This window comes from Syngnathus scovelli, chromosome 5, assembly GCF_024217435.2.
Source record: "Syngnathus scovelli strain Florida chromosome 5, RoL_Ssco_1.2, whole genome shotgun sequence".
Taxonomy (NCBI): Eukaryota; Metazoa; Chordata; class Actinopteri; order Syngnathiformes; family Syngnathidae; genus Syngnathus; species Syngnathus scovelli.
Window position 1 is genome coordinate 5,850,761 of NC_090851.1, and position 27,938 is coordinate 5,878,698.

General features: G+C 41.2%; 4 protein-coding genes across 9 annotated transcripts; 2 read left to right on the plus strand and 2 right to left on the minus strand.

Moving 5' to 3' along the window:
- Positions 1 to 1,842: 1,842 nt before the first annotated feature.
- Positions 1,843 to 9,775, minus strand: crmp1 (collapsin response mediator protein 1). 2 transcript variants are annotated; one of them, XM_049721631.1, is made up of 14 exons: positions 9,191 to 9,775; positions 7,922 to 8,010; positions 7,538 to 7,722; positions 7,299 to 7,463; positions 6,870 to 6,931; positions 6,683 to 6,763; positions 6,209 to 6,277; positions 6,019 to 6,139; positions 5,735 to 5,891; positions 4,810 to 4,951; positions 4,517 to 4,687; positions 3,471 to 3,650; positions 3,227 to 3,389; positions 1,843 to 2,764 (listed from the first exon to the last, which is right to left on the minus strand). In XM_049721631.1, the coding sequence occupies exons 1-14, from the start codon at positions 9,539 to 9,541 to the stop codon at positions 2,673 to 2,675; spliced, it is 2,028 nt and encodes a 675-aa protein (XP_049577588.1). In that variant the 5' UTR covers positions 9,542 to 9,775; the 3' UTR covers positions 1,843 to 2,672. The 2 variants fall into 2 exon arrangements, with proteins under 2 accessions (XP_049577588.1, XP_049577589.1); XM_049721632.2 differs by lacking the exon at positions 9,191 to 9,775 and adding an exon at positions 8,677 to 9,124.
- Positions 9,776 to 10,255: 480 nt separating this feature from the next.
- On the plus strand, positions 10,256 to 16,891 carry wfs1a (Wolfram syndrome 1a (wolframin)). Its single transcript, XM_049721630.2, has 12 exons — positions 10,256 to 10,397; positions 10,996 to 11,452; positions 11,619 to 11,698; positions 12,437 to 12,581; positions 12,674 to 12,847; positions 13,082 to 13,159; positions 13,230 to 13,333; positions 13,407 to 13,538; positions 13,613 to 13,858; positions 14,133 to 14,411; positions 14,550 to 14,713; positions 14,803 to 16,891. The coding sequence occupies exons 2-12, from the start codon at positions 11,182 to 11,184 to the stop codon at positions 15,965 to 15,967; spliced, it is 2,838 nt and encodes a 945-aa protein (XP_049577587.1). The 5' UTR covers positions 10,256 to 10,397; positions 10,996 to 11,181; the 3' UTR covers positions 15,968 to 16,891.
- Positions 16,892 to 17,176: 285 nt separating this feature from the next.
- ppp2r2ca (protein phosphatase 2, regulatory subunit B, gamma a) lies at positions 17,177 to 23,949 on the minus strand. 3 transcript variants are annotated; one of them, XM_049721653.2, is made up of 10 exons: positions 23,730 to 23,949; positions 22,992 to 23,170; positions 22,767 to 22,864; positions 22,499 to 22,682; positions 21,455 to 21,567; positions 21,203 to 21,380; positions 20,009 to 20,173; positions 19,728 to 19,897; positions 19,528 to 19,619; positions 17,177 to 19,334 (listed from the first exon to the last, which is right to left on the minus strand). In XM_049721653.2, exons 2-10 carry the CDS (start codon positions 23,053 to 23,055, stop codon positions 19,043 to 19,045), a joined length of 1,356 nt encoding a protein of 451 aa, XP_049577610.1. In that variant the 5' UTR covers positions 23,056 to 23,170; positions 23,730 to 23,949; the 3' UTR covers positions 17,177 to 19,042. The 3 variants fall into 3 exon arrangements, with proteins under 3 accessions (XP_049577610.1, XP_049577609.1, XP_049577608.1); XM_049721652.2 differs by having other exon boundaries at positions 22,992 to 23,185; XM_049721651.2 differs by having other exon boundaries at positions 22,992 to 23,356.
- Positions 23,950 to 24,860: 911 nt separating this feature from the next.
- hpf1 (histone PARylation factor 1) lies at positions 24,861 to 27,894 on the plus strand. 3 transcript variants are annotated; one of them, XM_049721656.2, is made up of 8 exons: positions 24,861 to 25,006; positions 25,788 to 25,971; positions 26,223 to 26,409; positions 26,542 to 26,640; positions 26,742 to 26,895; positions 26,980 to 27,067; positions 27,157 to 27,375; positions 27,608 to 27,894. In XM_049721656.2, exons 1-7 carry the CDS (start codon positions 24,917 to 24,919, stop codon positions 27,345 to 27,347), a joined length of 993 nt encoding a protein of 330 aa, XP_049577613.1. In that variant the 5' UTR covers positions 24,861 to 24,916; the 3' UTR covers positions 27,348 to 27,375; positions 27,608 to 27,894. The 3 variants fall into 3 exon arrangements, with proteins under 3 accessions (XP_049577613.1, XP_049577611.1, XP_049577612.1); XM_049721654.2 differs by having other exon boundaries at positions 27,157 to 27,329; XM_049721655.1 differs by having other exon boundaries at positions 24,912 to 25,006; positions 25,791 to 25,971; positions 27,157 to 27,329.
- The last annotated feature ends 44 nt before the right edge of the window (positions 27,895 to 27,938 follow it).

The following is a 27,938-nucleotide window of genomic DNA, read 5'->3' on the forward strand; positions in this document are numbered from 1 at the left end:
TAGTTAACATCAAACGCAAGCTGTCAACACCAAAGTTCAGGATCATTGCTGCCAAGACAGGGTTTTGTGTTTGTCTATTGAAGAAAACCTTGCAGCAGAGCCATAAACAGCCGCTTTTGCTGATGTGCTGTTGATGTGCTATTTGATCCTCTGTGGGCTTTTTTATTTTCTGTCCCTTCATCTGTTTTTCCACGGTCACATCGGCCTGAGCGCATCAAACAACTGCCCTGACATATCCAAGCATACTGAATCCTTTAGTAAAGTATACACAGGAGAGCCTAAAGCTGCAGTGTGAAATGATGGATGACAATTGAAGTATTTAATACTCTATGGTAGCAGATTTTAGGGGGCTAGTGTTAGGTTAGGGTTACGTTTGTTGCTTGGGTTATGAGATTGGGATTAGTTTAAGGGTTAGGGATTTTTGTTTGTGGTTTGGGTCTGGATTAAGGAAAACATATATGTTAGGAACTGGTTTGATAGTGATGTGTAAAGCATTGCGCAACACTACGTTTTTTTAATACAATCATTATGTTTGTCTGCACATATGAAAACAAAGACAATAACGTGGTTTCAATCTAACAAATTAATTTTAAGACTTTATGGACATCCCAGGTAAATATTCCTATTTTTGTCAGGGTTAGATGGCAGTGAGAGAAATACAACTTTTTTTTTTTTTTTTTTTCCCCAAGCTTGATACATTTTTTAGGTTATGCACAACAGAGGCCGGAGGGATTCTCAGCACAATGAGCACAGCTGGCTCAGTAAATTGCCCAAATGTCATTTCCCTTCCTAAACAGCTGCCCGATGCTCTCAAGGAATGACAAATATCCGCATTGTTATGGCACATTTTCACATAGTTACGCCACTCTCACATACAATTTTCAGTTTATATAATTTTATGACCTGCTGCTGTATACGAGTCATTTGCATTTTGTTTGCCTCACAAACTTGACATTACATCACTTTAGTTCATTCCCACAACAGATGGCCGTGCAACACAAACGGCTGTGTGAAGGTGACGCTGTGTGGCGAGGAAGCTCGACAATGAGGGTCTTTTTTCACTTAAAGAGAGACAGTTAGATGTATTTAGTACATTCTTAATGGATTTTATAGTATTTGAGTGCCCTTAGATTGCGACGATGTCGGAACCAGTGACTTAATGTTGACGTTCGACAAAAGAAACGATGTTCAAGGCGAATTTCAGTGACATCATACCCTTAAGTGTGACATTTTTATACTTTCCTTTTTTTATTACCCATGTTAAAATCACAACCAATGACTCCAACAAGCCAATAATCAAGTGGTAGTGAGCATTTTAGTTTGACATCAGCTACAACTTTACTCTCACCTCTGGTGTATAAAATAAACATGAGCAATCAGACTTCAAAAGAAGTGAATGTCTGCCAGATAAAAGCTTACAATTAAGCAGAGTAAATTAGCTGTTTTGTGTCGAGGCGTGTCGTGCGGTATAGTTAAAAGCCCTCTGGGATCACAGATGGCTTGAAATACAGATGCTTTGATTACACTGTGTTGTAATACACTGCTGTGGATCATTACAAGATGATAACCGCCAGTAATAGATTAATGCATATATATTACTTGCATCGTGATGCATAGCGTAAATTCTATCTCAGTAATAATCATTATCAATTAAAGTTATCAGAGTTTTGATAGTCCAATATATGTTCAGAAATCCTGGCAGTACTTGAGTTAAGTACAGTCAGGCTCACTGGTGGTCAGCCCTTAAATGCATGGTAAAGTAAGTAAAGTTAGTTAAGTAAAGTTTTAAAACAGAGCACCTGCTGTGGCTGGTGAGTGTTATGCAAACTTGTAAACTTGAAATAGGTTTGGATTCTCCATTTTTGGGAACAGTCTTTATTTTTCATCGATGAATGACTCAGTCAACAGCAAAAAGAAAAAGAAAAACAGTGGCATAAACATTTTAAATATTGTACCATACACAACAGCAACAACAATAATAAATACGTAACTTTAAGTAAAAACACCCTAAAGATATTTTTCGTTCAAAATGCAAAGATAAACAGATTTAAAAAAAATCTAGCATGAGTGAAAACTATAAAAGAATTCTTGACTGCATGACTCTATAATGCTATATTGATCATTTCATTTATTGCAGTGGCTTACCGCCTTTTGCATTTTGCAGGAAGTGCGTGATTGTGATGATGCCTGGCTCAGATAAAATATGATCTTTTTTTATGAACATTAAAGAGTGCTCAAAGCTTACAAACAGCATCTGAATACAATTGCACACAACCACAGTGTCACATTTAAAGGGTTGCCCATGCAATAGAATCTAAAGTCACATTGAATCAATTGCTCATGTGCAGATAATGCGGATGCGGAGACAGAGGCCAACAGCAACAGCACCATCATGTGGAGCTTAACACTTAGTGCAAGTTGTGCTATGAAAAGGAGATGACAATACTGATTGTAAACCATCATTTAGTGAGTTACTTTGTGAATGTTGATATTTGAATGACTTTACTGATTGTAAATCACAATATTATGTGCATCTACATACAGAGAGTATACTCACAAGGCAGATCATTATGGTGTGATTTGTGCGTGACGCATTGCTGGAACAAAGTAAAAATAACGCAGGGTCTCACATTCAGCCCCGTAAAACTCTAACTGTGCAGTGTGCAGGGTGTTCAACCAAGGCTGGTAATGTTGGAACGGCCACCAGGAGGTGCTACAATTCGATGGCCGGACCTGCGAGGGATGTTGTCGTCAATCTGAGCCCCTGTAAATTTAAATCAAGAGACAATACGTAGTAAATTAGTTTAAATTGAGACAAAAAAATGTTGTATTCTCATAATACGATGTAAAAAGTTGGGTCTTAGTTAAATATTTTTATAAATGATTAGCATTGGCTTTGATTTGCTCCAAGGGCAAAGAGACTTCTGTTGTCATTTTTTATAAATATCAAAATAAAATAGAATTGAAGTCATAAATCATATTATAACAAAATCAATAATGCTATTTAAATTAAATATAAATTAAAAGTATACCGTAGTGTTTGAAGCTCACAGGGGGGACATATATAATAAAAATATTAATAGTTGTATGCATAATGTGAATTTGAGAATATTTTAAATTACATTTAAAAATTGCACTTTCAATGGTCCCCAATGTTTTACTACCTAATACAGAGTTACATAACATTTATAGAATCCAAAACATATACAGTATTTGTGTCTCTAACCTGATAGGCTGAAGTTGGACTGGTGAAGGTTGCGCACTGGTGGAGGCTGGTGCGAGGTCGGGGAAGTTTTGGCCGAAGGTGAAGGTGTGATATATTTGGGGGGAGCAATGACATCATGCACGGGCCCATCATACATGCCACGTGCGACCCCTTTTTCCTTAATCTGTTTAGAAACATGGGAGGGAAAAGTTGTGGCTACTATTGCATAAGGAATGTATTTCAAGCTTTCCTTCCTGTACTGTACCTGGTCCCTGAACTTCAAACGTTGATAAGCAAAATCAGGGAAGGGCTTGCGAGGGATGAATCGTCCAGTACCCTGCTGAACTTGAAGCTTTCCTTCCTCATAGACCACCCGACCCTGACTCAACACCAGCACTGGAGCCCCACGACACTCCAGACCTTCAAAGATGTTGAATTCTGCAGACTGTGAGAAGAGAATTGAAACGTTACATACTAAAACGTGAAAAATTTGTGCAAGGAAGAAAAAGGCCGTATATAAAATATATTAGGGTAATAATACTGTCTGGTATATCACATCATAAAATAATCATAATGAGATGCAAATAACCCTCTACTGGCTATGAGCAACGATAATAATTAAAATTGTAAATGCCCTGATGATGCCATAACAAGAAGTATTTGGGCTGAGATTAATATTGCTTATATCACAGCAAACACACACACATACACAAACACACACATAGTATATATTAGACCAGAAAAATAAAAGAAATAGCAAGGCGTATTTATTTCTGCACTCATTGTATGAAAGAGAATAATGCATGCAGTAAAACTGCAGCATTTGAGATGGGGGATGAAGAAAACCTTGGGGCAAAGAGCAAGATAATAAAAAATAGGGGGATGGGTAGGAAGATGCCTGTGCAAAATGGGTGAAGGGGTGCGGGGGGTTGGGGGGGATTAGACCCTAAAGCTGACAGCAGTCTGGATTAGAGTCGGGCTGCAGACGAAATATATCAAACACTGCCTGATGTTGTGAGTTATGAATTGCATTTAAATTCATGTAAAGGTCATTTAAATGCATGCAACATCCCATGAGTCTCGTTTTTTTTACACGTCCATGGGTTGAAAATGTGATTTGGATTTAGGATGCCTTCTTTGATGTTTTAATGCAATCCTGAAGGAATTGAAGTAATTAATTGTCAAGGGGGATTGACACATCTGTGTAGTCTGCCATGCGTGTCGAACATTTGTAATTTCTGGCACATTAACACATGCAGGATGGCTTCTTTGATTTGTTTTTCGATCCAGTCCTATTTTCTTTGTTCTCACCGAGTGGTGCAGTTTAGACGTGATGGTTTTGGTGCTGTCGGGGTCCCAGATGACGACGTCTGCATCAGAGCCCACCGCTATCCGACCTTTACGGGGGTACAGATTGAAGACTTTGGCAGCGTTGGTAGATGTGACAGCCACAAACTTGTTCTCATCCATCTTCCCCATGGCCTGTGTGGAGGACAACGTAAATACAGAAGACTCAAATATTAAACATAGTCAGCTTGAAGCTATTAATTCCTTTACAAAAAATAAATTTTGGAGGTTGACACACATATATGGTTTGCTCTTACCACAGCTTTGTCCCAAACAAAACTCATTCTCTCCTCCACTCCATTGGTGCCCTCTGGGATTAAGGTGAAGTCGTCTTTGCCGATTGCTTTCTGGGAAATGCTGAATGCGCAGTGAGCGCTGCCCACCACCTGCAGGTCACCACTGCGTCATAGCATGATATATTATTAATAACGCACAGAGGAGAGAATGTTGTACTTTATAGCTAATGCCGTATTTCATAAATCATGATCACATTGGTGTGAATTAAAAAGTGAATACTCTAACTATTGCGCATTAGTCATTAAATCATTTTTATAAATTTAGTGTCATCAAATTTCAATATCTGGATAAGGACCAGCCTTAACATTTTGTGAAAAAAAAAAAATAATAATACACTGTCAGTTAAAAGAGGTGCTGTGGGACTAGCATGAAGAGGCAAAATGCAGGACCAAAGAGGAGAGAGGAGGAGGGAGGCACTTGGTAGCCAAGGCAACTGAGGATGAAGAATTCACATTCCTGTGCTATTTATAGAGTTAAGGGCACTAAAAAATGAACTTTAAGAAGTTCTGTACATTCTATTCAGAGATTGTTTGACATTTGTAGACTATATTTACATATAGTCATTTTTGTTCCCATATTTCAGGCTTTTTTGCACCTCAATTTGTGAAACAATGACCCTCACTGTCTTTGAATAAATCAAGTTTGACATTGCATATTATGCGAGCAGCTGCTGTGACTGGAATACCAAACAAATAATGAGCATTTAAACCATGCATGCGTATCCTTTGGTGTCGCTGATCTGATTTAAAATCCACATTATACAGCGATTAGCGCTATAAATAACTCTGCATTCATTTCAAAGTTTTTACCCGTTTCAGTATCGTCATCCTTGAAAAAAAACACAAATACAAAAAAAAAAAGGTGTTGATCACATTCAAGTCCTACCAGGCCAGAAGTGTCTGGAGGTGGTCTGGGGTCGTAGGGTCAGGACTCAAAGGTGGGGATGTCACATAAGCAGCAGCTTTGGCCCAATTCTTGCTCCAATAATGCGAACCATCAGTGGCCAGACTGGCTGTGATTGGCTCTCCAAAAACGACAGACCCTGAAGATTCAACCAAAAAGGAATTTACATCTATTTACATAATGCAGCATTTAGAATGCAGACAGGTGTTTCCGCTGGTGCTGTGTATAATGAACTTGGACTGAGGGTGCAGGAATGAGAGAGCGACCTTTCCTTCGGGCCTGGGTGATGGTGTCTGCTGCACTCTTACTCATCACCTTGGTGATGTAGACAGGACAATTCACGCGGTTACCAAGGGTGATTGCACGAAACACCGCCTCAGCCTCCACCTGTGCTGGGAAGAAGCGAGGGCAGATCAGAACTAGTTGGTGGATGGACGGACGGATGGATTGCATCACCTCTTCAGGACGACTCAAAGGATGACCTTCCGGACCCGTAATTCCCATCCCAAGGATTTTTCTTTGTTCCTAAATCATGGATGAAAAAAATAACTGTGTAAAGTTGGTGACAGTCCTTAAGAGGTTCTGAGATATAATTGTTGAAAACATATTATGACTCAATCCAGGGTTTTTCTTCTTCTTCTTCTACATTCCCATGCAATTGCATGCATGCTGTATTTGACCTACAAATAAATCACACGTGTGCTATTGTCGTGATATAGCCTCTAAATATTTAGACAAATTCCAGGATCACTTTTAGTCAATGGTGACCTGTTTTATCTTTTTATCTTTCAACAGAAACACTCAGTGGGAACATGCAAAGTCTTTGTTTATGAGCCTTGAGTTTGCTGGGGAAGTTGCTACATGGAGTCAATGTGTAGTTAAAAACTGAAAAGCTGCCACAATGGCCAAGCAAATTTAGGCTGCACTTACCTGAGCAATCAAATCTCCATTTTCAGCATGAACTAACACCACAGCTCCAATTTGTTTTAAGTAGGAGAAGGCATCGTATAGCTGGAGAAGCAAGCAAATAGAATGTTAATGACGTAATAGCACATAAAGTAAATTAATATTGATTGTAAAGATTCCATGATTTTTCTCGATAATAAGACCTACGCACCTGAGAATCTGACATCTGGTACAAATCCTTGTAGGCCATGTACACCTGGAAGGAATTAATACCTGCCAGAAGTGGGGGAAAAAAACAAGTTGATTTGGTCATGAAAGGAAAACAAAATTCACAAAAATAATATTAGTGTTATTTTGTCTTTAAGGACAATGTATTTGTTTGAAGGACACATGTCACAGATGCTACCCCAGGAGAAAAGTTATTTTGTCTTTGAAAAGATTACAAACAAAATGTGTGGCTTCCATGCCAACGCTATAATGCGGGCAATGTCCTCTGTGCTTTCCCTTTAAGAGGATTCAGAACAAGGCCAAATTGTTGCAAATCTCTCTCTGGTGTTCTTGCCAAAATCGGGATTAACATGACAACAATTAGAGAAGCCACCAGTACTCTTTGGAAGAAAAATGTGAAGATGGGCTGTACCTTTTTCCTGCACCAGCATCTCCAGCTCATCTTTAACAGTTTCATTCCATTGCGGGATGTCAACATGGAGGGAGTAGTCACAACACGCATTTTTGTCTGCAGCTTCCTGCCACACTTCGAACGCTTCCAGCAAGCTTTCCCCAACCTCAGGGGTCACATGGTCAACTGGAATAGGGGAGGCTCAGAGGTCAAAAGTATGCATGACATTTGCAGTATCATCATATGTTATGCAGACTCACTGATCATTGTCGTGCCTCCAGCGAGCGCCGCTTTGGTTCCTTGCAGGAAGTCGTCAACGGGGCGTACACCGAGATAGGGTTTCATCAGACAGGTGTTGACGTCAATCCCACCGGGGATCACCAGGCGGCCATTGGCCTCGATCACTTTGATGCCATCAGGGACCACTAGATTCTCTCCTACCTGCCTACAGATGTAATAAGGGGCGGTGCAATCAAAGTGAGGAAAGTTGTTGTGGAGCGGGTGGCAAGTTTTGCTGGATTTAATTGAGGCACAGGCAGACAGATTCTGATCTTTGCAGACGTGTAGTGCATATCATTGAATTTCATAAGAGAATCATAAATGAGCATCAGTGTAAAAGCAATAACAGGATGTGACAATCATACCTAATGAGGCCATCTTCAATGTGCACATCTGCGTAAAATGACTGGTCATCATTAATGACTCGCCCTCCTTTAATCAGCAGGCTGTTGCCCTAATAGGGTACAAGGAAACCAGGAGTTGAACAGATGTCATACATTGAACAGGTAGCAATGAATGCCAGTCATATGTAGAAGATGAATGCAATCCATGTCACATTATTTTATGTACAGTATTATCTGGTTGCTGGAAAAATACCAAATGTAAGAATTGGCGGATGGTTGGGGAGAGAGCGAGAGAGAGGTGAGAGAGCAAGGAAGAGAGAGAGGCAGAGGGTGGTACTATGTCTCCATGGTAACTGATGATGGCAGAAAATCGTTTTAATTTTTTTTTTTTTATTTAAAAGTCTTCATCATGAAATGTCAGGCATATGGTTTGGGGCCAATGGTATTTATACTAATCCATCTGAATGATAACGGGATTTTATGTTTTACAGTCAAAGCCTGACGCTGCACAAATCCTAGTTCCACGGGTCCACCATCACGACATTGACGACACTCAAATAAATCTTTCTGACAGAAGAGCTTAAACTGTCACTTATGCGTCCTCGTCTACTCACATTCAATGTCAAAACAATAGGAAAATGACGGTTACAGCTCAAACTAAATTGAAGAGGCCTGGTAATACAGGATAGCATTTGCACCCTCACTAAGAATTTAATCTCCTTTTCCGGCATTGGCAGCAGGGATTTCCAACAGTTCCAACCAAAGCACCCTCTTACCGTCACATGGGGGAGGTTGTTCTGTTGACAACTGGTCCCAGACATGATGGTTTCTTCCCCTGAGGTGCAATATATTCACAACCGGGTCGCGGTGCACCCCTTTGTCCCCCACCTACTGAAAAACGCGTGAACGCGCTCAGAAAAAAACACACGCAACTAGCTCTGTGTACGTGCGCGTCCACGGGTAAAATGTGCACGAGTAAAGATAAGATGGTGTGCACACTAGCGCCCTCAGACTTTTCTTCAGTGATTACAGCAGTGAGCTACTGTACAAAACGCAGACAGGTTATAATACTGCAGTATTATATTTTTATTTTAAGTATACATGTGGTCAATCTCGTGGCGCACAAAGAAGCGCGCATAACGACCATTGCAGCTTTGCATGGTTGCTGTCCACTTCAGCACCACAATGTCCGCACGCGACTGCGCACTTTCATTTTTTGGGGGGACTCTTTTGATAACTTGACACAAATGTGAGTAATTGATCTATCTCTCTGTCTGTCTCAGAAGTTACCTTTCCGTGTGTGGTTTCCAACCCTGAGGAGAACCCCGTCTGAACACCTGGACAGCCATGTTCTCCCTCGGTGGAGGTGGTATGTGAACCTTTTTGGGCTTCCCAGGTTTTTCCACCGCCGCTGGAGTCGCAGATATCCAGGAGTCTCTCCTGACTCCCGCTCCTCGGGGTGCGGCCCCCTTTCCTTCCAACTGCATAATTGTCAAAGTCGATGGTTTTGCTTTCAAATGCCCCTTCCACGGATTCGAACATGCCGAAGCTCTTGCGCTGGTTCGGTCCGGTGGCGATTGGTCCGGCAAAGTAGACCGGTAGCTCATCTTCCCGATTCCACTGCCTCCTGCAGTCCGACATTGTGGCTTGCACCCCAGGCTTCAGCTACACTACAGGGTGAGAGAGGATGGTGATAACACGCGATGTAACCCGGACAGGCGGCTCCGCCTCCTCTTGTGGTACTGGTTGGATGATTGTCTCCGGGCTATATAGAAGAAGATGCAAGCTCCAAAATAACATATAATAATGCCGTTTTTATGTTTCTTTGATGCTACAAACCTCTGCAGCAAAGAGGATGCTCTTTGTTTCCCTCTCCCTCCAAAGGCTAAAGTGGGGGTGATGAAAGGATTACCCAACACGTCATTTTTTGACCCACATCTGGAAGGACAGATTTAAAAATGCTTCATGCGCCCTCACTTATTTAGGCGTCCCATAGTACATCTTTTGGCTAAAAAGATGCACATACCTGTAGGTCAGATAAAAGTATTTTGATATGTCAGGTCCTATTTATTAATAAATTAATTTATTAATGTATTTATTTATTTATAGTTCAACCATTGACATATGTGCTGGTGGGATCAGTTCTGCTGGTGTGTCAACTGTGGTGGTTCTGTTTCTTTCAAGCTTGCAGTGTAGCTGCGAGGCTGCAAACATGGAACATCTATTACCCGATTGTATATATTTAAAAAAAACTCTACATTGACAGTTCTCATTTTAATACAGATTTTTTTAAAGGCCATAGGGAGACAGCAAATCAGACGAATCTGACGTTTGATTGCGGTTCCTACTAGCCAATCATCATATAATCTACTTTAAGAGGGCGGGTCGTAAAGTTTGTGTTTTTGGACGGGAGCGTTTAACCCACACGCGTGAGCGATTCACCGTCAGAGTTCTGCTTTGGTCCCACAAGATCACCTCATTATTTTGAAGATATCAGGTGAATTTAAATCCGAGTACAATTTATGTTTGTTCGAGCTTGTGCTGTCTTGAGGAGTCATTCCTTTCAATCAATTGGCATGCAATACTGACTTCGCTGGATCGAGTTGGTTGTAATTCTCCACTTCACAGTTGTAAAGTTTTTGCATGCAAAATCACTGTATACAAATCATGCGCTCTCTCTTTCATTATATTAACAACCACTGTGTTACTTTTGCGGCTCTCTTATTTCTGCTGCACGCTGTTGCACCAATGCAGCCAATGGCTATCATAAAGTGCATGAGACTCTGCGAGCTGGAGTAAATAAACGTCTTTACAAAGACAATGACTTATACTTGCTATTAACGCCGTCATAGAGGTAATCATTTTATAATGTGTAATATAAAATATTTGCTTCTAAGATTTGAAGTTACCCAATTTGACCAATTGAGAGATATGGCAATTAAAACGGTAAAATAAACAGTATTTATTTTTGTAAAGACAGAATGGTGAAAGCATTAATTGCATTAAGTTAATGAACAGATCATGTGTGGATTTACTGTTGGATTTTAGATACTGCTCCTCATTTACAGTATGACTCCTCCTATTTCTCATTTTAGGACAGACCAAAAGAGGACTTTGTACATTTGCTGGCCACCTATGACACCTAGGAGTTATGCCTTGGATTGCGTGGACATCCTCCCCCCACTTACCCCAATATTTCTTCTCCCATTTCCAATAAATGATCTGCCACTTTCTCTTGGCCCTTCGACTCTCACCCTCACAAGCTACTCATCTCTGTACTGATGGAGTCTACAAGCTCTTCAGATGAATTCTCCTCTTCTGACATGGCTCCAAATAAGAAAACATTGGAGGTTTCCTCTGAATCTTCATCTGAATCGTCAGAACTTCCCAACCCTGCTTCGGCTGGCCCAGACTGTCACAACACCACACCCTCCACTGATTCTTCCCAACCTACCACAAGGAGAAGAACCTTCGCCTCTGTAGCCCAACGAGTGATCATACAGGAAAGACTCAGAAAAGCAGACGAGGAAGATGATGCCGATGAAGAAGAAGGTAAGAAGAATAATACATGATCAGGTTACAGAACAAATAACTTTTGTTTTGCACAATCACCCAGCTACTAGGCCTTCATTTATGTTTGCTATGGACCAGCATTGATGTCAAATATAATATAGCTTTAATAAATACATAACCAAGATCCCACTGGCTTCCCCTCCAGATGAAGAACCAGAGGAAGACCTATCGAAAGACCAGATGGAAGAGAAAGCCAAAGCGGGTGATGCAAGAGCTCAGACTCGGGTGAGTATGGGCAGAACCGCTCTTGGCATTGTTTTCAACTGTGCTGGTTCATGCTGTCTGCTGCTGAGAGTGTCTATTTTTATCCACTTGCAACATGATGCCATGTGCCCAGAATGATACACAAGATGTTGCTTTGCCGTCAAATGTGGTGTCACCAAGTGTTGAAGCTCATAAATTTGGTGCTATTTTAGTGGATTAAATAACTTCAATCAAATATAGCAAATTGTACAAATATTAGTACAATTAATGAATGTAAAACCGTTGGGGATTAATGGAGAAATAAATATGGGTTTAGAATTTTCAAGAGCCACCAGGCTCGGGTCCCGCGTGGATAGTACTTAGGCAAAGGAGTGTATCATGTATTTGGACATACCAAGACATACTTAAATAACCACAGAGGGTGTGTGCATGTGAACAGCCATTGGATACAGTTTGGACATATTTTTATGATTTAAAATGATATTTTTCCATCCCGAATCAAACACATTTAATAGTGTGAGAAAGACGTTATATAATGTCCGTTAATATTAGAAAATAGTCGCCTGAAAGTATTGCATCATACTGGATTGTGCACTTGTACCAAAATAACCTAATTCATGTTCAAATCTTTTTTTTTTTTGCATGAATTTGAGCTATAGCTCATGCAACGGTCATATTGTAGTCAATGTTCTTTGGATTTAGGTTAAGCGACAATACACACAGTGACTTAATCTTCTTTACATCTCTTCTGTCCATCAGCTGGGTCAACACTACTTGATACTTGCGGAAGAAGAGGATAAAGATCTAAATAATCGTCTGGCTGTTAATTGGTTGGTAAAAGCGGCAAAACAGGGAAGAAAGACTGCAGCAAGAGCCTTGCAGCGATGCTGGATTCGTAAAATAGGTTATTGTGCCAATACATATGTGGACCAGTGTGTCGGTGGGGGTGGGGCAGTGGGGGATTTGCGTTGCTGATTTTTGGAGTCTCTCACCCAGGAATCACCGCAGAGAACGAGGAAGATGTTCGAAAATTGTCGGCAGAGACTAAATTTGAGAGGGCGGTGCGTAAAGCAGCCATGATGATGTACTGGAAGCTTAATCCAGAGAAGAAATCCAAAGTGGCCATGGCTGAGATGCTGGAGAATGTCAGCCAGGTCAACAAAGGACTGGGTAGGAGCCACACGCACACACATTCAGTACAGTATATGTATGTGTGGATAATAATTTGAAAATTAAAATTTACAAAATAAAATTGCTAAAAATATTTTTTTAGACTGAATACGAGTATACCAATACTTGATATTTTAATCAAATATGACATTTTAATCAAATATTGCTCATTTTTCTTGACTATCTAACATTTCAGTAACGTGGTGTATCATTTTAATTGGCCCTGAACATTAGGGGACACCGCAAAAAGGATATCTGGCCCCACCTCGGACGAGACTCAGAAAATACTGGAAAACATGGTCAGCAATGAGAGTGAGTATCCGTCGAGCTAAATAGTAACAAAACTTGCACTTGGAGATTACGGTACGCTCTGTCACCTCAGCCAATCAGATGGTGGACTTGGACGACTTTGTCGAGATGACTAAAAATTACGCTGGTGGTATTGTTTCGTCATCATCTGAGGCAGAAAATCCTGATGCCACCGAGGTAAAAAACAAAACAAAAAACATGAGCACAGAAACAGCAAGTAAAGTGCTTTATCTGTGTTTTGTTGTGCAAGGCTGAGCTGCCCTCCTCAGAAGACAATCAGCTGCATAGAGGCTCTTGGGGTTTTGGCAGAAGGGGAATGTTGCTGGACACAAAGCATACTGTCGCCATTAAAAAAGCAATGGCTATGAAATCACACTTAATGGTACCTTCTTCAAAAATGACCATTAATGTTCATGTTGAGAGTCCTTCTTCAAGTGGTGTGTCTGGTACCATCAGATGCTTCACTATCCGGTTGATACTGTGATGGAGATGAAGGAGCACCTAGTGGACTGGGCGTCGCGGGCCGGCGTCCAATGGCTGAGCACCATCATCCCCACGCAACATGTCAACACGCTTATCTTCTTCTTCATCATCAGTAACCTCACCGTTGACTTGTTTGCCTTTGTCATCCCGCTATTGGTCTTCTATCTCTCCTTCATCTCCATGATTATTTGCACACTGCGTGTTGTTCAGAGTAGTAAGGTGAGTTCTTTTCTTTTAGGATATGTAGGAATAGTTTGTGATTGACTTGAGGATTTTTGTCAAGGGCTCAAGTTTTAATCAGATTTTGAATTTATTCAGAATTTAAGGGTACAAATTATAATAAGATTTTACTTGCTGTAAATTGATTGTGATAATCACAAGCAGAATAGCAAATTATTAGAAAAATGTCTGCGCTTTATAAAAATCTGTTGAAAAAATATCTCTAGGGATTTTTTTTGTTTGTTTTAACTCTTAATGCTTCTTGCTTTTACAGACTTGGGAGAACTTTCGAGCTCTGACGTCTCTCTTAACCCGCTTTGAACCTGGCCTGGATGTCGAGCAAGCAGAGACCGACTTTGGCTGGAATAACCTCGAGCCGTACCTCTACTTCATATTCTCTGTCTTCTTCGTCATATTCTCCTTCCCCGTTGCTGACAAGGGCTGGATCCCTTGCTCAGAACTCTCCACGGTGGCCATCTTCTTTACGGCCGTCAGCTACCATAGCCTCAGTCCCATGGCTACCACATATGCACGACGAGCAATGATCATAGAGGTGAGAGTGCTTAAACACCATTGATATTATTTTGTTGAATTTATTTGTTTTGAGCAAAATAAAACCGAAATATTTCATAGATACAAAAAAACAAATAATAGCACGAATGAGTTAATTAACAAAACTGACTAATTTCAGGTTGCGTCATCACTTTGTGGCCTGACTCAGCTTCTGCCTGGAAACATGACATTGCTTGGCATCTTGGGACGCACATTTGCAACTCTGCCCCTAGGGGAGTCTGTGGTACTGCAGCTCAGTATTCCCTGCTTGCTGTATGTTTACCTTTTTTACCTGTTCTTCAGGTGAGCATTAATCACAGGAGATTTTCATGGACACTCACAGTTGAGATCCCATTTTGCAATTTATTAATTTGTCTTCTCTCTGTGATCAGAATGGCCAGAAAACGAGGCTTCCGGGGGACATACTGCATCTTGGTACCCTACCTCGTGTGTTTCATGTGGTGTGAATTCTCAGTGGTGCTCCTCCAGAATTCCACGGCTGTGGGTATAATCCGCACCTGTGTGGCCTATTTCCTCTTCCTGTTTGCTCTGCCTGTTCTGGCAGTGGGCCTTGCCATTATGCTCTTAATCCAGCTCTTCAAGTGGTTCCTGGAGCTGGAGCTCACCAAGATGATTGTTACTTTAGTCGTATGCGCCATCCCAGTCATCCTCCGGCTTTGGACACGGTTCAGCACGTCTATTCTGGGTGTTTTCCACTCGGCGGCGCGCCGTGGCCCTGTTAAGCTCATTTTAAGTTGTATCTCCATGGTGATCCTCTTCTTCTCCATCTATGTGTATCACGCCGAAGGTCAGAAAGTCTACAACTCCACCTTGACGTGGGATCAGTACAGTCAGGTGTGCGGACCTCCTGCTTGGCAATCCAAAGGTTTGGCCAAGACTCAGATATTCTGTAGCCACCTGCAGGGACACAGGGTGACCTGGACGGGTCGCTTTAGGCAGGTCACTGTGGCCGAGACGGAGAACGGGGCGCAGTCTGTCATTAACATGTTGCCAGTGTTTCTCGGGGACTGGCTGCGATGCCTCTATGGGGAGACGTACCCGAAATGTGAGCCAAAGAATATGACCATTTCTAGCTCTACGCCAGGTGAGGTCTCATTGCCCATGCTCCTACGAATGCAAGAAGAGGAGGAGATGTGTCAGATCAAGGCTCTGGCCAAACATACCTGTCACGTGAAGCGCTTTGACAGCTACCGCTTCCAAGTGACCGTAGGGATGATTAGGAATAACAGCACAGAGGCGGATGACCAAGGCAGGGATATCGTGCTTATGGCCAGCCATGAATTCCGACAGGTCCTGCTCAACCTGGAACCCGGTAATATGGTGGAGTTCTGCACCAAGCTGGAGGGCCGTCTCGGAGCTAAGGCCCCGGCTTTGGAATTGAAGGCTATCAACTGTCTGGACTGTGTTTCCCCACTGTTGCCTGGAGGCAGGCAGGTAAAAATCGAGAGAGACTGGAGACGTACCACAGTGCGAGCCTTGAATTTCGCATTTGATTTCTTCTTTTCTCCCTTCCTGTCGGCGAAAATCATTGGCTGAGAAGAGACCTAAAACAAAGGCAAAACTGCAGAGCTGTCTTGTTCAATCTTATTTTAACTTCAGAGAGCCACCTTGAATTTATTTTCGTGATGACGTTCACTCATGTCAACCAAAAGACATGACTGTGATAAGAGTAACGTTTACCTTAGAATGTAAATACAGCAATTAGTTTTTTACTCATAATTTTGGTGGTGCCAAACAGGAAAGCTACGGTATTTACACTCTGGGATTTGTAAAGAGTGGAAATTTAACACATGCCAACATTATTGAAGTCACTTATGCAAACCACTGCACTACCAATAAACTGGATCACATGTATTTTTATTACCATTTATAATGGGTAAATGAAAAGAAACCTAATTGGGTGTTATAAAGTAAGCGATGGCATCTGTAGATCAATTGATCTTTAAAACTTCAGGGACTATTATCTGATGTCCAAATGATCACAATGCCACATGCTTTATGAACATGGGAAACCATATAAAAAGATGTAGTATTTTAACTTTGAGTGTATCAAATATTTTGGCACATAAAGTAAAAGATTTATCGAGTTTTGCTGTTTACATAATACATCCATCATGTCTTATCTGATGATGTACGATACCAGGTATGTCGCTTAATCAGAAAATTTAATTAACCAAAAGAGGAATGGTTTCATACGCATTTTAGAGTAAGCATACCAGCTAAAATGTGTAATGTTTTTTTATTTTATTTCATTCCTTATTATTTCAAGGAGGAAGTATCCTTTTCTTGGCCTTGTGTATGTTGCAATCTAATATATTGTGAGGTATACTCTACATGGGTGCATGATGGATGTGTAGCGATCACTGGTACTTCATCTGTACACTGTGTCCTCTTTTATCCAAGCAATGCTATTTATGGGTCTATGCGATGAATATAAAAGTGCCTGGCCGTCAAAAGAAACCATATTTGTATGTTTGTTTGTTTTGTTTTTTTGAAAACACAGGCTATTGTTAGAATTGTATTAATTTTACTTACTAGCCGAAAAGGAAAAAACGTGGTTTATATTTCTGCACCACCGCTGAATCATTTTTGCTTCATTTCTCACCAGGCTATTACTGAGGTCCGTGAAGTCTTATTTGTTATTGTTTATTTTATTTGGAACTTGATGTGTCCTTGTTTTCCTAAACACTAGCAAGGCTATAGCTAGATTCAATATAACACAGACATGGAAAGAGTACCACTAAATGAAGTCAGATTCATTTTATTAATGCACATTCCATCATTCACATTTTTTTCTTCAATCTTTAAACATTTTTAATATACAATTGAGTAATACTGAGTAGTGGCAACATGCCGCTGCTGCTGCTGCTGCACCCCTGAACAAAAATCCTTTCTTGCGTTGTATTTAATGACATAATCACAACTGACAGGTTGTAACTCACCATTGGAGCACAAAGTTCTGAAACTTATATAATGTTTTCTATTACATAAACAATTTTCTTGTGGGTGATGGATAATATTCTGCCAAACCAGATAGTTCAAGGCGCTCTATATTCGAGATACCTAGCCGACACCAATAAGAATACTGTAGTTTAAAAGTGTGTGGATGATTGTGAGGAAAATGTCGTTCGGTTCCAACGACTTCTTTTTGGGATGCATGGTTTCATACAATGAACACTTTTTGCAGCAACGATTCAACACACTCCATTCCAACCCTGCACTGAGACCGTCCCACATCCAAAACCAGTTCTAATAGTCACACTGGGACCAAGGTCACTTAAAAACAAAGCACTTCACTGTAAACAATCAATGTGTGATCAAGTCACACCGTTCGATCCAATACACGTCACCTTATTACGACACTGTACATTGTGGCTTTCGGTGGTGCACCCCAACATTGCGTGTGGCACTGTGAGGTAAAAAGTGTGATGACCATAACAACCATAATTTCAAAGATACATTTACATGACATTCCAGTTTCAATGTCAAAGAATCTACAGCGAGATATATAAACAGTGAGCTTTTACTTTGAGCTATGGTATTTATAATGACCTCTGACCTTCATGCACATAAACCTTAATAATCAGTTGAATCAAGGGGCTTATTTATGCACGGTGTGCTTAGATTCCTCCGTCTTAATGATTGTAAACTTTACATTCACATTTAAATGTATATGTTACAAATTACAACTTTAGCCCATTTTTCATTTGATCGGGCTTAATATTGGCGTGTTTGATCTGTGTCCTTGTAACTTTTTTTTTTCCACGACGAGAATAGCAGCAATCTAAAAGTCAAGACAAGCCCAACATGGCAATTATGTACAATAAATTCAATTGTTGATTTGTGCGTAATACCTCTCTCTCTCTAACCAGCAACACATAAATATATACCAAAGCTATTGCATCAAATATTTTGGATTAGTGAGTTGCGTCAATAAATGTGGTTCATGTTCACTTGTAGTGTATTTAACAATCTATTTTATACGTTTAGCACTCTAGAAACAAAAGTAGCGTAAAAAATAACACTGGGTATTTACAGCATACAGTAAAAAGTGTATACATTTGTTACCTGCAGAAGAGCTCATGATTTTAAAGCAGAAATACTGCCGCACTGTTTTGAATTGCTATTATTGCAAAGTGGACAAGATACCGGGTCACTTTTTGCATGCAATCTCCAAGAGCGCTGCTCAAAAAGGAGAGAAATTCTGCTGCAATTGTGACCAAAGGAAAAAAAAAAAAAAAGATAAATACATTTGGGTTATTGTGGTCATCATACAGGATTACCACTATCACGATTGTGCTAAGTGAAGACCACAACTTAGCTATCATTTTGTAGTATCAAACAATCGTTCTGTGGTGCTACCCAACACACTTGTTAAAGAATTCTAGAGCACATCAGTGAGGAGTCAACATTTCATGGTCATTGCAGATGGAGAGATGTCCCTGCACCTCTATTAGAAAAAGTGTATGGGAGGTGTAGGAGACACACAATTTATAGAGGATCAAATAAATGTCACCGTTCGTTGGTTATTCCTCAAGTCTCACTGTGCATGTGTGACAACTTCAGCACACTGACATGTTTGTCCATTGTTCATTTAGTCCCCCATCTGTGTCACTGTGTATCCGGGTTGACACGATCCTGGAAAATGTACAGGTTGTTGGTGGCTGCTATAGCGATGATGTTCTCTGATGGATGCCAAGCCATGTGAAGGATCTTCTTGCTGAAGTCCAAGCTATCGACGCCGACATCTCCTCGGCGACGTTTTCCTCCGGTGTAAACCCGACGGGTACGTAACACAGCCCGTGGCTTGCTGGTCTCTCGCCAGGCCTCGAGGGTCACACCCCGGCCCGTCTCTCTGTCAAACATCTGGAAGAAGCTGTTGTATGCGCCGGTCATGATTACACTGTCAATAGGAAAGGGAAAATGAATTAAATTTTTGTCCGAAGTCTATTTCACAAGGCCACAGTACATCTCGATTACTAGAAAACTATCTCCTGAATCCTGAGACTTTAGTTCAGTGAGCATCTAAAATAGTTCTCAAAATGCTCTGCAAAAGAGTTAATCATTTCCATTATTTTACATTTGCTAACACTCACCTGTCTGAACTGTTCCAAACACACTCAAATTTATCAAAGATGCAGTCGTTCTCGTAGAGTGAGCACAGCTTACTCCTTAGATATTCATGGACCTGGATACAGGGAAACACAATAAGTGTATTTCTGGAGCTGGATCTCCTCCCGCCATTTAGTCAGCCATAACACTAACCCACTATTTCCTGTGATTCATACATTCTCACCTGATATGTCTCCACAGGGCCTTTGTCCATGTTCAAGTCCCACACCTTGGCAGTGAGGTAGTCTCTGGTCAGAAGATAGCGCCCACTGTGGCTGAACTTGACATCTGACACAGAGGAGATGATTTCGGAAAAGAAGGAGCGGCTCCCTGGATCTTCAGGTTCTTCAAATACTGGACAAACAGTTTGACATTTATGGCAGGTACGTTTAAGTAATCTCTGGCACATATTTTCAGCTGTTTAAAAAACTATCCCATTTTTTTTCAAGAATTTTGGTGGCTTACGTTTTGTGTGTTTGTCACAAAGCGCAGAGGATCTCATGTCGCAGAGGCGCAGGGTGCCCTTGCTACTGCTGTACACAAACAGGTGACAGTGTTGCGGGTGGAACTCTGCTGCTGTGATTACCTCTGTAAGATCCTCCATGTTGGTTGGCTTTATGTCCACAATGTCTAGCAAAATGCACTGTCAGGGGTCATACACGACTCTGGTGGGACAACATTCCTCCCGACAGATTGTTGGTCTGGTTTCGTTGGAACGGGCCATTCTGCACTTCTGCAAACTACTATGATCCAATGGTCAGCATATTTGTCCAACACACACATCGCTCATTTTAATAGCCTAGCTCACACCTCGGCGCTTAATCAGAACCCAAACATACACCTCAAGCAATCTCAGCATGCATGCACACGCTGCTCCTCTCTCTGTTCTATTTGTGGTGGCCCCGAGTGGTTCAGAAGAGCGTGTACTTGCCCTGTGAATTATTTAAACACTTCTTCCACACAAGAAGAAGAATCCGATTTTCTAGGTCAGCTTCTCTTGTAATGAGAAATTACCAACAGCATGAAAGACTGCAGCATGTATATTTAGTATTGATCAAAACATGCTTCTTATTCTAAATATAGATATTGAATTCATATTACAAAATTTTTTGAATGTTTCTATTCAGCATTTAAAGTGTTAAATGTTAGGGGAGTAGTCCCCCGGATGATAACTGCTCAGTTTATATACTGGCACACGAAGCAACAAAAAAAAAAAAATGCAAACTTGGCACTTTGGTGGCTGCGTCATGCAGTAGCATTAGCTATTAAAACTTGTGCATGTTGATACATGCATGTGTTCCAGCAACTATGCGGGATCATGTGCTTCTTTTATGAAATGTGAGTAGTCTCTAAAGGACATTTTTCTTCTAAAATCGTTTGTAGGTATACAAAATAATTAAAATTAAAATTATAACCTCTTGAGTTGGAGAAAAATAAATGAGTAAATAAATGAGCTCAAGTCTTCAGGAGAGGATTAGGGCCAGTGAAGAAAACTTGTGGAATTCTCACTTTAAACTCAGAATTTTGAGAAAAAAAGTCAGAATCCTGTCACACACACACACACCCCCACCCTTTTTTTCTTCTTCACTGGCCCTAATCCTCTTTCGTACAAGTTTCACAGGGAACTAAGAAGGATTAAGTAAAAAGCAGGAAGGATACTGAAGCTGCGGTCAGTGATGCCCAGATGCCACATATTGATACGGAGGTCATCAGCTGACAGGTAGGTCTCCCCGTCACTGTTGACTGAAATGGAGTTGACATGGTAGGTGTGACCGTTGGAGAACACTCGTCTGGGGCGGACCTCCACCATCAAATCTGTGGGTTTCAGTACCGGCACCTAAAAAACAAAATGAATTACAGTATAATGCATTTAATGTGCGTGTGTGTGCGTGCGTGTGTGTGTGTGTGCACCTGCAGGGAGGTGATGGTGGAGATGTCCTTGAGGCGGCCCTCCTCATCTTTCAGGTTATAGCCCTCTGGTCTCTTGTCTCTTTCACTCACCTTCCACAGTTTAATGGTCTTATCTGTGGCATGCAAAATCAAATTTTTACAACACCATATGGATTTGAGTATAGTTCAGGTGAAAAATTAGATTATAGCGACATAAAACAGAAACGCAGACCCACTGGGATGTCGTGAAGAGTGAATTTAATAAAAAATAATAAATAACAATTCACTTATCTTATTTTACTGCACTCTGACAAAAGCGATGAATAGAGGATACATCGCAGCATGTCATAGCAATGGCTAAGATAACGTGAAAGAATGTCCCCGAGAAGCTGTCAATAGTGTAAAGATAAATCAGATGGAGGGCATAGTCTGTGTTTTGGCATCATTACCATAAGTCATTTTCTGCCAGACCTCGCTTAGTGGCAACTAATAATATTGTATTTAATACAGAGCAGTGATTCAATTCTAAAATACAGTTTCTATTAAACTGTGTCATTTCTCATAATGCAGCCAGTTATGTTTTTGGAGTAATATTATTTATGTGTCAGACTGACTTACTGGTGCTCTTAGTCTGCCATTCAAACAGCCTCAGGGTCATGACAGTCATAGGGCTTTTGTCAATGAACTATGGGAGGGATGTGATCCATCCCTATCAGTTCTGCCTAGCAACAAGTGGCTAGTGACGGGAAAACAAGTTTGCTTCATGAATTAGTTGTATTTTTGACTTCTCTAGGTGGCACTTGATTTAAAGAGGTTTAAGAAATGGCCTATGGTGAACAGAGAATGCCATTGAGGGGGCTCCATAAGAACAACTGGTTCATGAAGCATCTTGAAGCTTCATTTTCCCAGTACAAGTAACTAAACAGTTTGTGACCAGGAAAAGCAATTGGAACAATTTTCTACATTGCTAGACGTTAGATGAGTTCCATTTAAATTCAGATGTGAGATGTTTTAACAAACGATGAGTGATCTGTGTTGCCTTCATAGTTTGGATGGGATTCTCACCATTGGTGGAAAGGAGAAAATGAGCAGCATTCTGTTGGGACAGCCATTTAATCTTGTTGATTTTTTCTTCAATCTCCAGACTCTTCAGGTAGTCAAAATCTGGCTCGTGGCTCTGGAAGGTGCTGTATACATTATACTCCCCTGAGTCCCCGATCTCCAACACCTCCTCGGACTCCCCTTTAGACTGTCAAATAGGAGGAGAAATCAAAACCTCATTTGACTCCGCCGAGGTTTGTCAATGCTGACCAGAATAGTATTATCTGCTGACCTCTGTTTCTCTCTGGAAGATGACCACTCGGCCTCCTTTGTCCCCCGTGGCCAGTAGGTCCCCTGTCTGGTTGAACTCCACCGTGGAGATGACATCAGCTTGGAAAAGAATAAAACGGGAGTGGTTGACGGTAATAAAACGTACGAGATCTCTCATCCATTTAAAGATGTATTGCGGCTTTTGGGCCGTACAAAACGGAGACGGACAACATGCCATCTGTTCTACCTTCAGTGACATAGTCTCGTAGGAAGGTGTGGTTGATCTTGGGGCTCTCAGCGTCCTCGCCCATCTGAAGCTGAAGGAGGGTGACCCGCCAGCGTGCCCGTCCTGAGGGGAAGGGTCCGATCCGTTCTCTCGCTTCCCGCCCAGGCTCCGCCCATGCTGCTAGGGCCTAGCGAAGGGGCCTGGAACAAGGCATCCTGGGTAACCAGCAGGCCAGAGGGAAATGGGAAAAGGTGGTAGTGAGCAGATGGAGATGGATAATAAGCTTGAGGGGAGAAGCTTCAGGATGCCGGAATGTGGAAAGCAAATGAAAATGGATGGCGGAGGAGAAGTTGAAGAGTAGAGGAGGGGCCAAATGAATGTAATTGCTGGTGATGAGGAGAAGAACAAATAGGCATGTCATAAGGCAGACTGACAAAGCTTGGAACAGCTTGCCAAAGTTATGACCTTTAGTGTAACACGCCCATTAGCGAAGACACACGTGTCCATGCAAAATATCTAACAATATACAGTAGCAGCAAATCCCCACATGAATATTTACTATTTGCTCTGCCAGTAGATACAAGGGTGTGGTAGCCTTCCCTGCGTACTTTCCGGATCGCTGCCCAGTGACACTCACACACTCGCACACACACTGTCAAATAGATAGTCCTTGGTGGAGAGCAAAGGAGAACGTGATGTCTTGCCTGTGCTGCAGGAGGACGGGAAGCAAAAGAGGTAGACAGGCCTCAGCACACCTACCAGATCGACTGCTTCCTTGCTGCTATATTCCTGATGGGAAGTGAAGGTCTTCTGCAAGGTGGCTGACAGACGATAACAGGGGAGAAAGGATAGCGGTAAGAAGGGGGGTGGAGAAAAATGAGCACAAGTGGGGGATAAGAATGAGGATGTGGATGCACTGTGCAATGATGGTGCTGAAGTGATCCCGTGCAGCATCCACTGTGTCATGGCAGCAGCCTGACAGGCAGCCAATCACAGAGCCGATGTCCTTGGAGAGCCCTCCCACTGCAGCTGATGAGGTGGAAGAGGCCAGTAGGGGGAGCAGTTAAACCCTCAATGATGCGTGTATGGCTAAAATCCAGCATCTTTTTTTTTTTCAAGAAAATTGAATTAAAATTCATTGGTTGCATGATGGTTTAAGTACATTGACCGTATAGGCACAGTCGAATTAAGAAAAAACACGTGGTCTCCGTTTACTCAATGACTCAGTGATTCTTTATTCTTCTCATATCTGGAAGGTTCCATTGTTTCTTATTGACAAGTAAGCAATTTCCTGCCAACTGCAGTCAGATCAGTTTTCATTCCTCTCTAGTTCCCCTTGACCCTATTAGTAAACAAATATAATACAGTGTACATATCAGGATGTGTTCAACTGTTTAGTGAGCATGTCATATATGCACAATCAAATATGTTAAGAGAGTTATTGTTATAAATGTTGTAGTATATTAGTTAATTGGGTAATTTAAAAAAGTGAATGTTAAAGTTACTGTTAATGAATGCTTGTAACTCTGACAAGCCACAACATTATAGCTACAATCAAACTCTCCTTTAACAAGGATGTTAAGAATATATCTACATTTTGTACTTTTCAATCATATATATTGCAGTTGCAATATCCAATTTTTTTATATATAAAAATATAATATGTGGTTTGAAATAAAGAATTTTCAAGTTAATTCATGTAGCCGGGCTAGAGCAGGGATGGGCAACTTATATGTTTTTTATTGTATGCATAGTACATGCATTGAAAAATGTACTGTCACAAATGAAATCCGGTATATTAAGAGAACGTATTTTGTCCATATTTGAAACAGAATAAACACAAGTTTAGGGTACTGTACCGTGGTTACACTGGGTTTTCATACATCCAGTTACCAATTGTGTCCTCTAGACGGCAGTAGTTCGTTTACTTATGACAAAGTGGCTGCATGTTATATTTGATCGAAGAAGAACTAAATCGAGCGACAGGGGAGAAAAAAATGACAGGGCGCGCAAAAAGAAAGCCCAAATCCATTCAGGTAAATTCTTGCAACCCTAACCTTCCTCTATTGTGCATGCGCGTACTGATTCCATAAGTGATACTGTAGCTGTGCAATTGTCTCTCTTTTGGGGTTTTGAATAGGTTGCAAAGTGCTTCGGGTTAGGGCTGTTGGGCATGCTGTGTGGACAGTGCTGCACCAACATGGCAGCAGGCTTAACGAGCGGACGCTTGTGCATAAACAACTATTGTAAATAATGGCGTCACCTTTTAACAGGATCAATTGTCTGCCCCGTGTACGGTGCAGCTAAGCGAGAATGAATAGTATGAGTTACCAAATGCTGTGAACTCCCTTCGTGTGCTAGCAAACTTTGATGCATTATACAATACAATACTATAATAAGTGGTGAGTCACTTGGGCCTGCAAAACCGTTTGTGCGTGCTTAAAGACTTTTATTCACAACCTAAACTATAAGATAGTATTGTTTCATTCATTTGTAATGACGGCGAAATGACGTCATATCCGTTTCGCCTCTTTTGTTTTGGAAATATTTCTAGGTGAAGTCGAAGCATTTATCCGTTTTTTGAACCGCTTCATCCTCAAAGGTCGCAAAATGTAAAGGTTGCAAGATATGTACGAAGGGTAGTAACTTGCAAAAACGCAATAAAACGAGGGTATGACCACAAAGAAAACTCCAGCAGACCACTTTAAAGCAAAAACTACAGAAGACAGAAAAACTGAAGAGCATCAAACCATGTTCCGTGTCTTTCTTCTTAGCATGCATTACGTTACAATTTCTCAGTTGCTCTGTTTTTGTCAGGAGACGGGTGAAGGCAAGGGAGATGTGAAGAAACCACGTCCTGATGATGTCAAGGCCCCGCCCCCATCCCAGGTGTCTCCACAGCAACGTGAAGAGATGCTGCAGCTCTACAAACTGCACATGCCCGAGGACCTGTATCATTTTTGGGACTTATGCAAGGAGCTTTGCCCTGACAACCCCTGTGGTAAGGTCATCACTGTTTTGATCGCTATATTTTGAGTCCAGTTTTACAATAAAAGGAATGAAAAAGTAGTAATGTACTGAGTGACGATTGTGGTAATATCACCAAATCACGATAGAGGAAGCAACAAAACAGTGATGTGGGTTTAGAGAACATGCAAACTCCACCTGCACCGCTGAACAATGAGGTGGACGTGCTAACCGTGCCACCATGTCCCTTGGATCATTTATTATTATTGTTATCATAATTTCTAGGTGCCCTGAAAGACACACTTGGTTTGCAGCTAGTCGGTCCTTTTGACATTCTGGCTGGAGCTCACCAAAACTGCAAGAATGCTTCTCCTAACTTCTACCTTCACTGGAGGTATTTCTACGACCCACCAGAGTTCCAGACCATTCTTCAGGGCAGTGAAGAAAGCCAGCATCACATCGGTTACTACAGGTAACCAAATGTACTCGTGCTAATACTCCAACTTCAATGTATGTCTTGAACCTCTAGAGGTTCTTTAACTTGGTCAGTCATTGTTAGATGCATGGTAACAACTTTTGTGCTTTTTCTTCAAACTTTCATTAGAGATAATCCAGACTCCCTTCCCTCCTTTGTTGGGGAGAATGAAGCCAAGAAGGGGTGCACTATAACACAGATGGGAGACAATGTGTTTGCTGCTGTTCAGTAAGTACTGAGAGAGATATCTCATTCTACTCTTTGCAAAATAAGCCAACAAACATGTGCAATGATCATATTGAACTACTATTTGTTTTACTGATTGACAGCCTGTTCCTGTTAAAAAAGAAGAAGGACAAAAGCAGGCCGAAAACCGTGGAAGACAATTTCAAAAGACTGGAGGAAAAGCTGAGCGAGCGAGCAGAAACCCTCAACTTGTCTTTAGAGCTGAAGACCAAAGGCATGAAGCAGCGGGACAAGAAGGTAGGTCCCTCAAAGTTCAAGTCGCCCTGTTACCTCAGTCATACTGTACCTCTGCTTACTGCGTATTTTTATGATCCTCCCTAGGTTGTTACCAGAACGTTCCATGGTGCTGGTATTGTTGTACCTGTTGACAAGAATGATGTGGGCTACAGAGAACTTCCAGAAACTGATGGTCAGTCAATATACTTAGGGTGGCATCTCCATATTCTCCTATTCTAAATCAATTTCTATTTCTATTTGTTTTCTTTACTCTGCATGTAGCTGCTCTCAAGAAGATCTGCAAGGCCATTGCCGAAGCCCAGAATGACGAAGAGCGCGTCAAAGCTTTTAGCCCTATTCAGCAGATGATCACATATGTTCAGTTCGCCAACGATGAATGTGACTACGGCATGGGCTATGAGCTAGGAGTGGACCTTTTCTGTTTTGGATCCCATGTGAGTAGTGTGCATTAAAATGTGCATGCTATTCGAGCAGCAACAAGTAATTAATTTAATCATATTCTGTTGATTATCTTGTCAATTAATCCATGACATGTATTTTTGACAAAAAAGGTCAGTTAAAACAAGTTCTCAAAACAAACCTCTACATTCTATTGATCTGCTCCCTCACCATCATTGTTACTTGGTTCAATTGAATTTTGTTCAATATTTATGACGACATGATACATTTGTATCAAACTTATCTCATTAATTGTCTCTTGTTTTTCCTATAGTACTTCCACAAGGTTGTCAAGCAACTTTTACACATGGCCTATAATTTACTAAACAGGGATCTGTTTGGAGAGATTCTGGAGGCCCACCTTACCAGCCGTAACCGTGACAACCTGGACCAGCTCTCAGCTTCTTAAATGTGTCATAAGTACATTACAATTCCGTTAACATTTCTCCTCCATGTGATAACTTTTGTCAACATTGGTTGTATTGGTGCTGCTGTTATTAATAGGTTCTGTTCAGTTTTTTTTTTCCAATGTAAAATAAAGTATTTTTTATATTTTTAAAACCTGTCCTGTCTATATTCTTGATAATTTCTAGTTGATGTATGCA

What these genes read in the sequence shown, in the direction of transcription:
- ppp2r2ca (XM_049721653.2), bottom strand. Translation starts at nt 23,055, where the DNA reads ATGGGCGAGGACGCTGAGAGCCCCAAGATCAACCACACCTTCCTACGA. An exon ending in TTTTCTCCTTTCCACCAATG is followed by an intron (nt 21,568 to 22,498) that starts GTGAGAATCCCA and finishes TGCATGCCACAG; the next exon opens with ATAAGACCATTAAACTGTGG. An exon ending in GTTTGGAACAGTTCAGACAG is followed by an intron (nt 19,335 to 19,527) that starts GTGAGTGTTAGC and finishes TCCTATTGACAG; the next exon opens with TGTAATCATGACCGGCGCAT.
- crmp1 (XM_049721631.1), bottom strand. Translation starts at nt 9,541, where the DNA reads ATGTCGGACTGCAGGAGGCAGTGGAATCGGGAAGATGAGCTACCGGTC. An exon ending in CTCCAGACACTTCTGGCCTG is followed by an intron (nt 4,952 to 5,734) that starts GTAGGACTTGAA and finishes GCTATGACGCAG; the next exon opens with TGGTGACCTGCAGGTGGTGG. An exon ending in GTCCAACTTCAGCCTATCAG is followed by an intron (nt 2,765 to 3,226) that starts GTTAGAGACACA and finishes TTAAATTTACAG; the next exon opens with GGGCTCAGATTGACGACAAC.
- hpf1 (XM_049721654.2), top strand. Translation starts at nt 24,917, where the DNA reads ATGTTATATTTGATCGAAGAAGAACTAAATCGAGCGACAGGGGAGAAA. An exon ending in CATCACATCGGTTACTACAG is followed by an intron (nt 26,410 to 26,541) that starts GTAACCAAATGT and finishes AACTTTCATTAG; the next exon opens with AGATAATCCAGACTCCCTTC. An exon ending in AATGTGTTTGCTGCTGTTCA is followed by an intron (nt 26,641 to 26,741) that starts GTAAGTACTGAG and finishes ACTGATTGACAG; the next exon opens with CCTGTTCCTGTTAAAAAAGA.
- wfs1a (XM_049721630.2), top strand. Translation starts at nt 11,182, where the DNA reads ATGGAGTCTACAAGCTCTTCAGATGAATTCTCCTCTTCTGACATGGCT. An exon ending in CTATGAAATCACACTTAATG is followed by an intron (nt 13,539 to 13,612) that starts GTACCTTCTTCA and finishes TGGTACCATCAG; the next exon opens with ATGCTTCACTATCCGGTTGA. An exon ending in GACGAGCAATGATCATAGAG is followed by an intron (nt 14,412 to 14,549) that starts GTGAGAGTGCTT and finishes GACTAATTTCAG; the next exon opens with GTTGCGTCATCACTTTGTGG.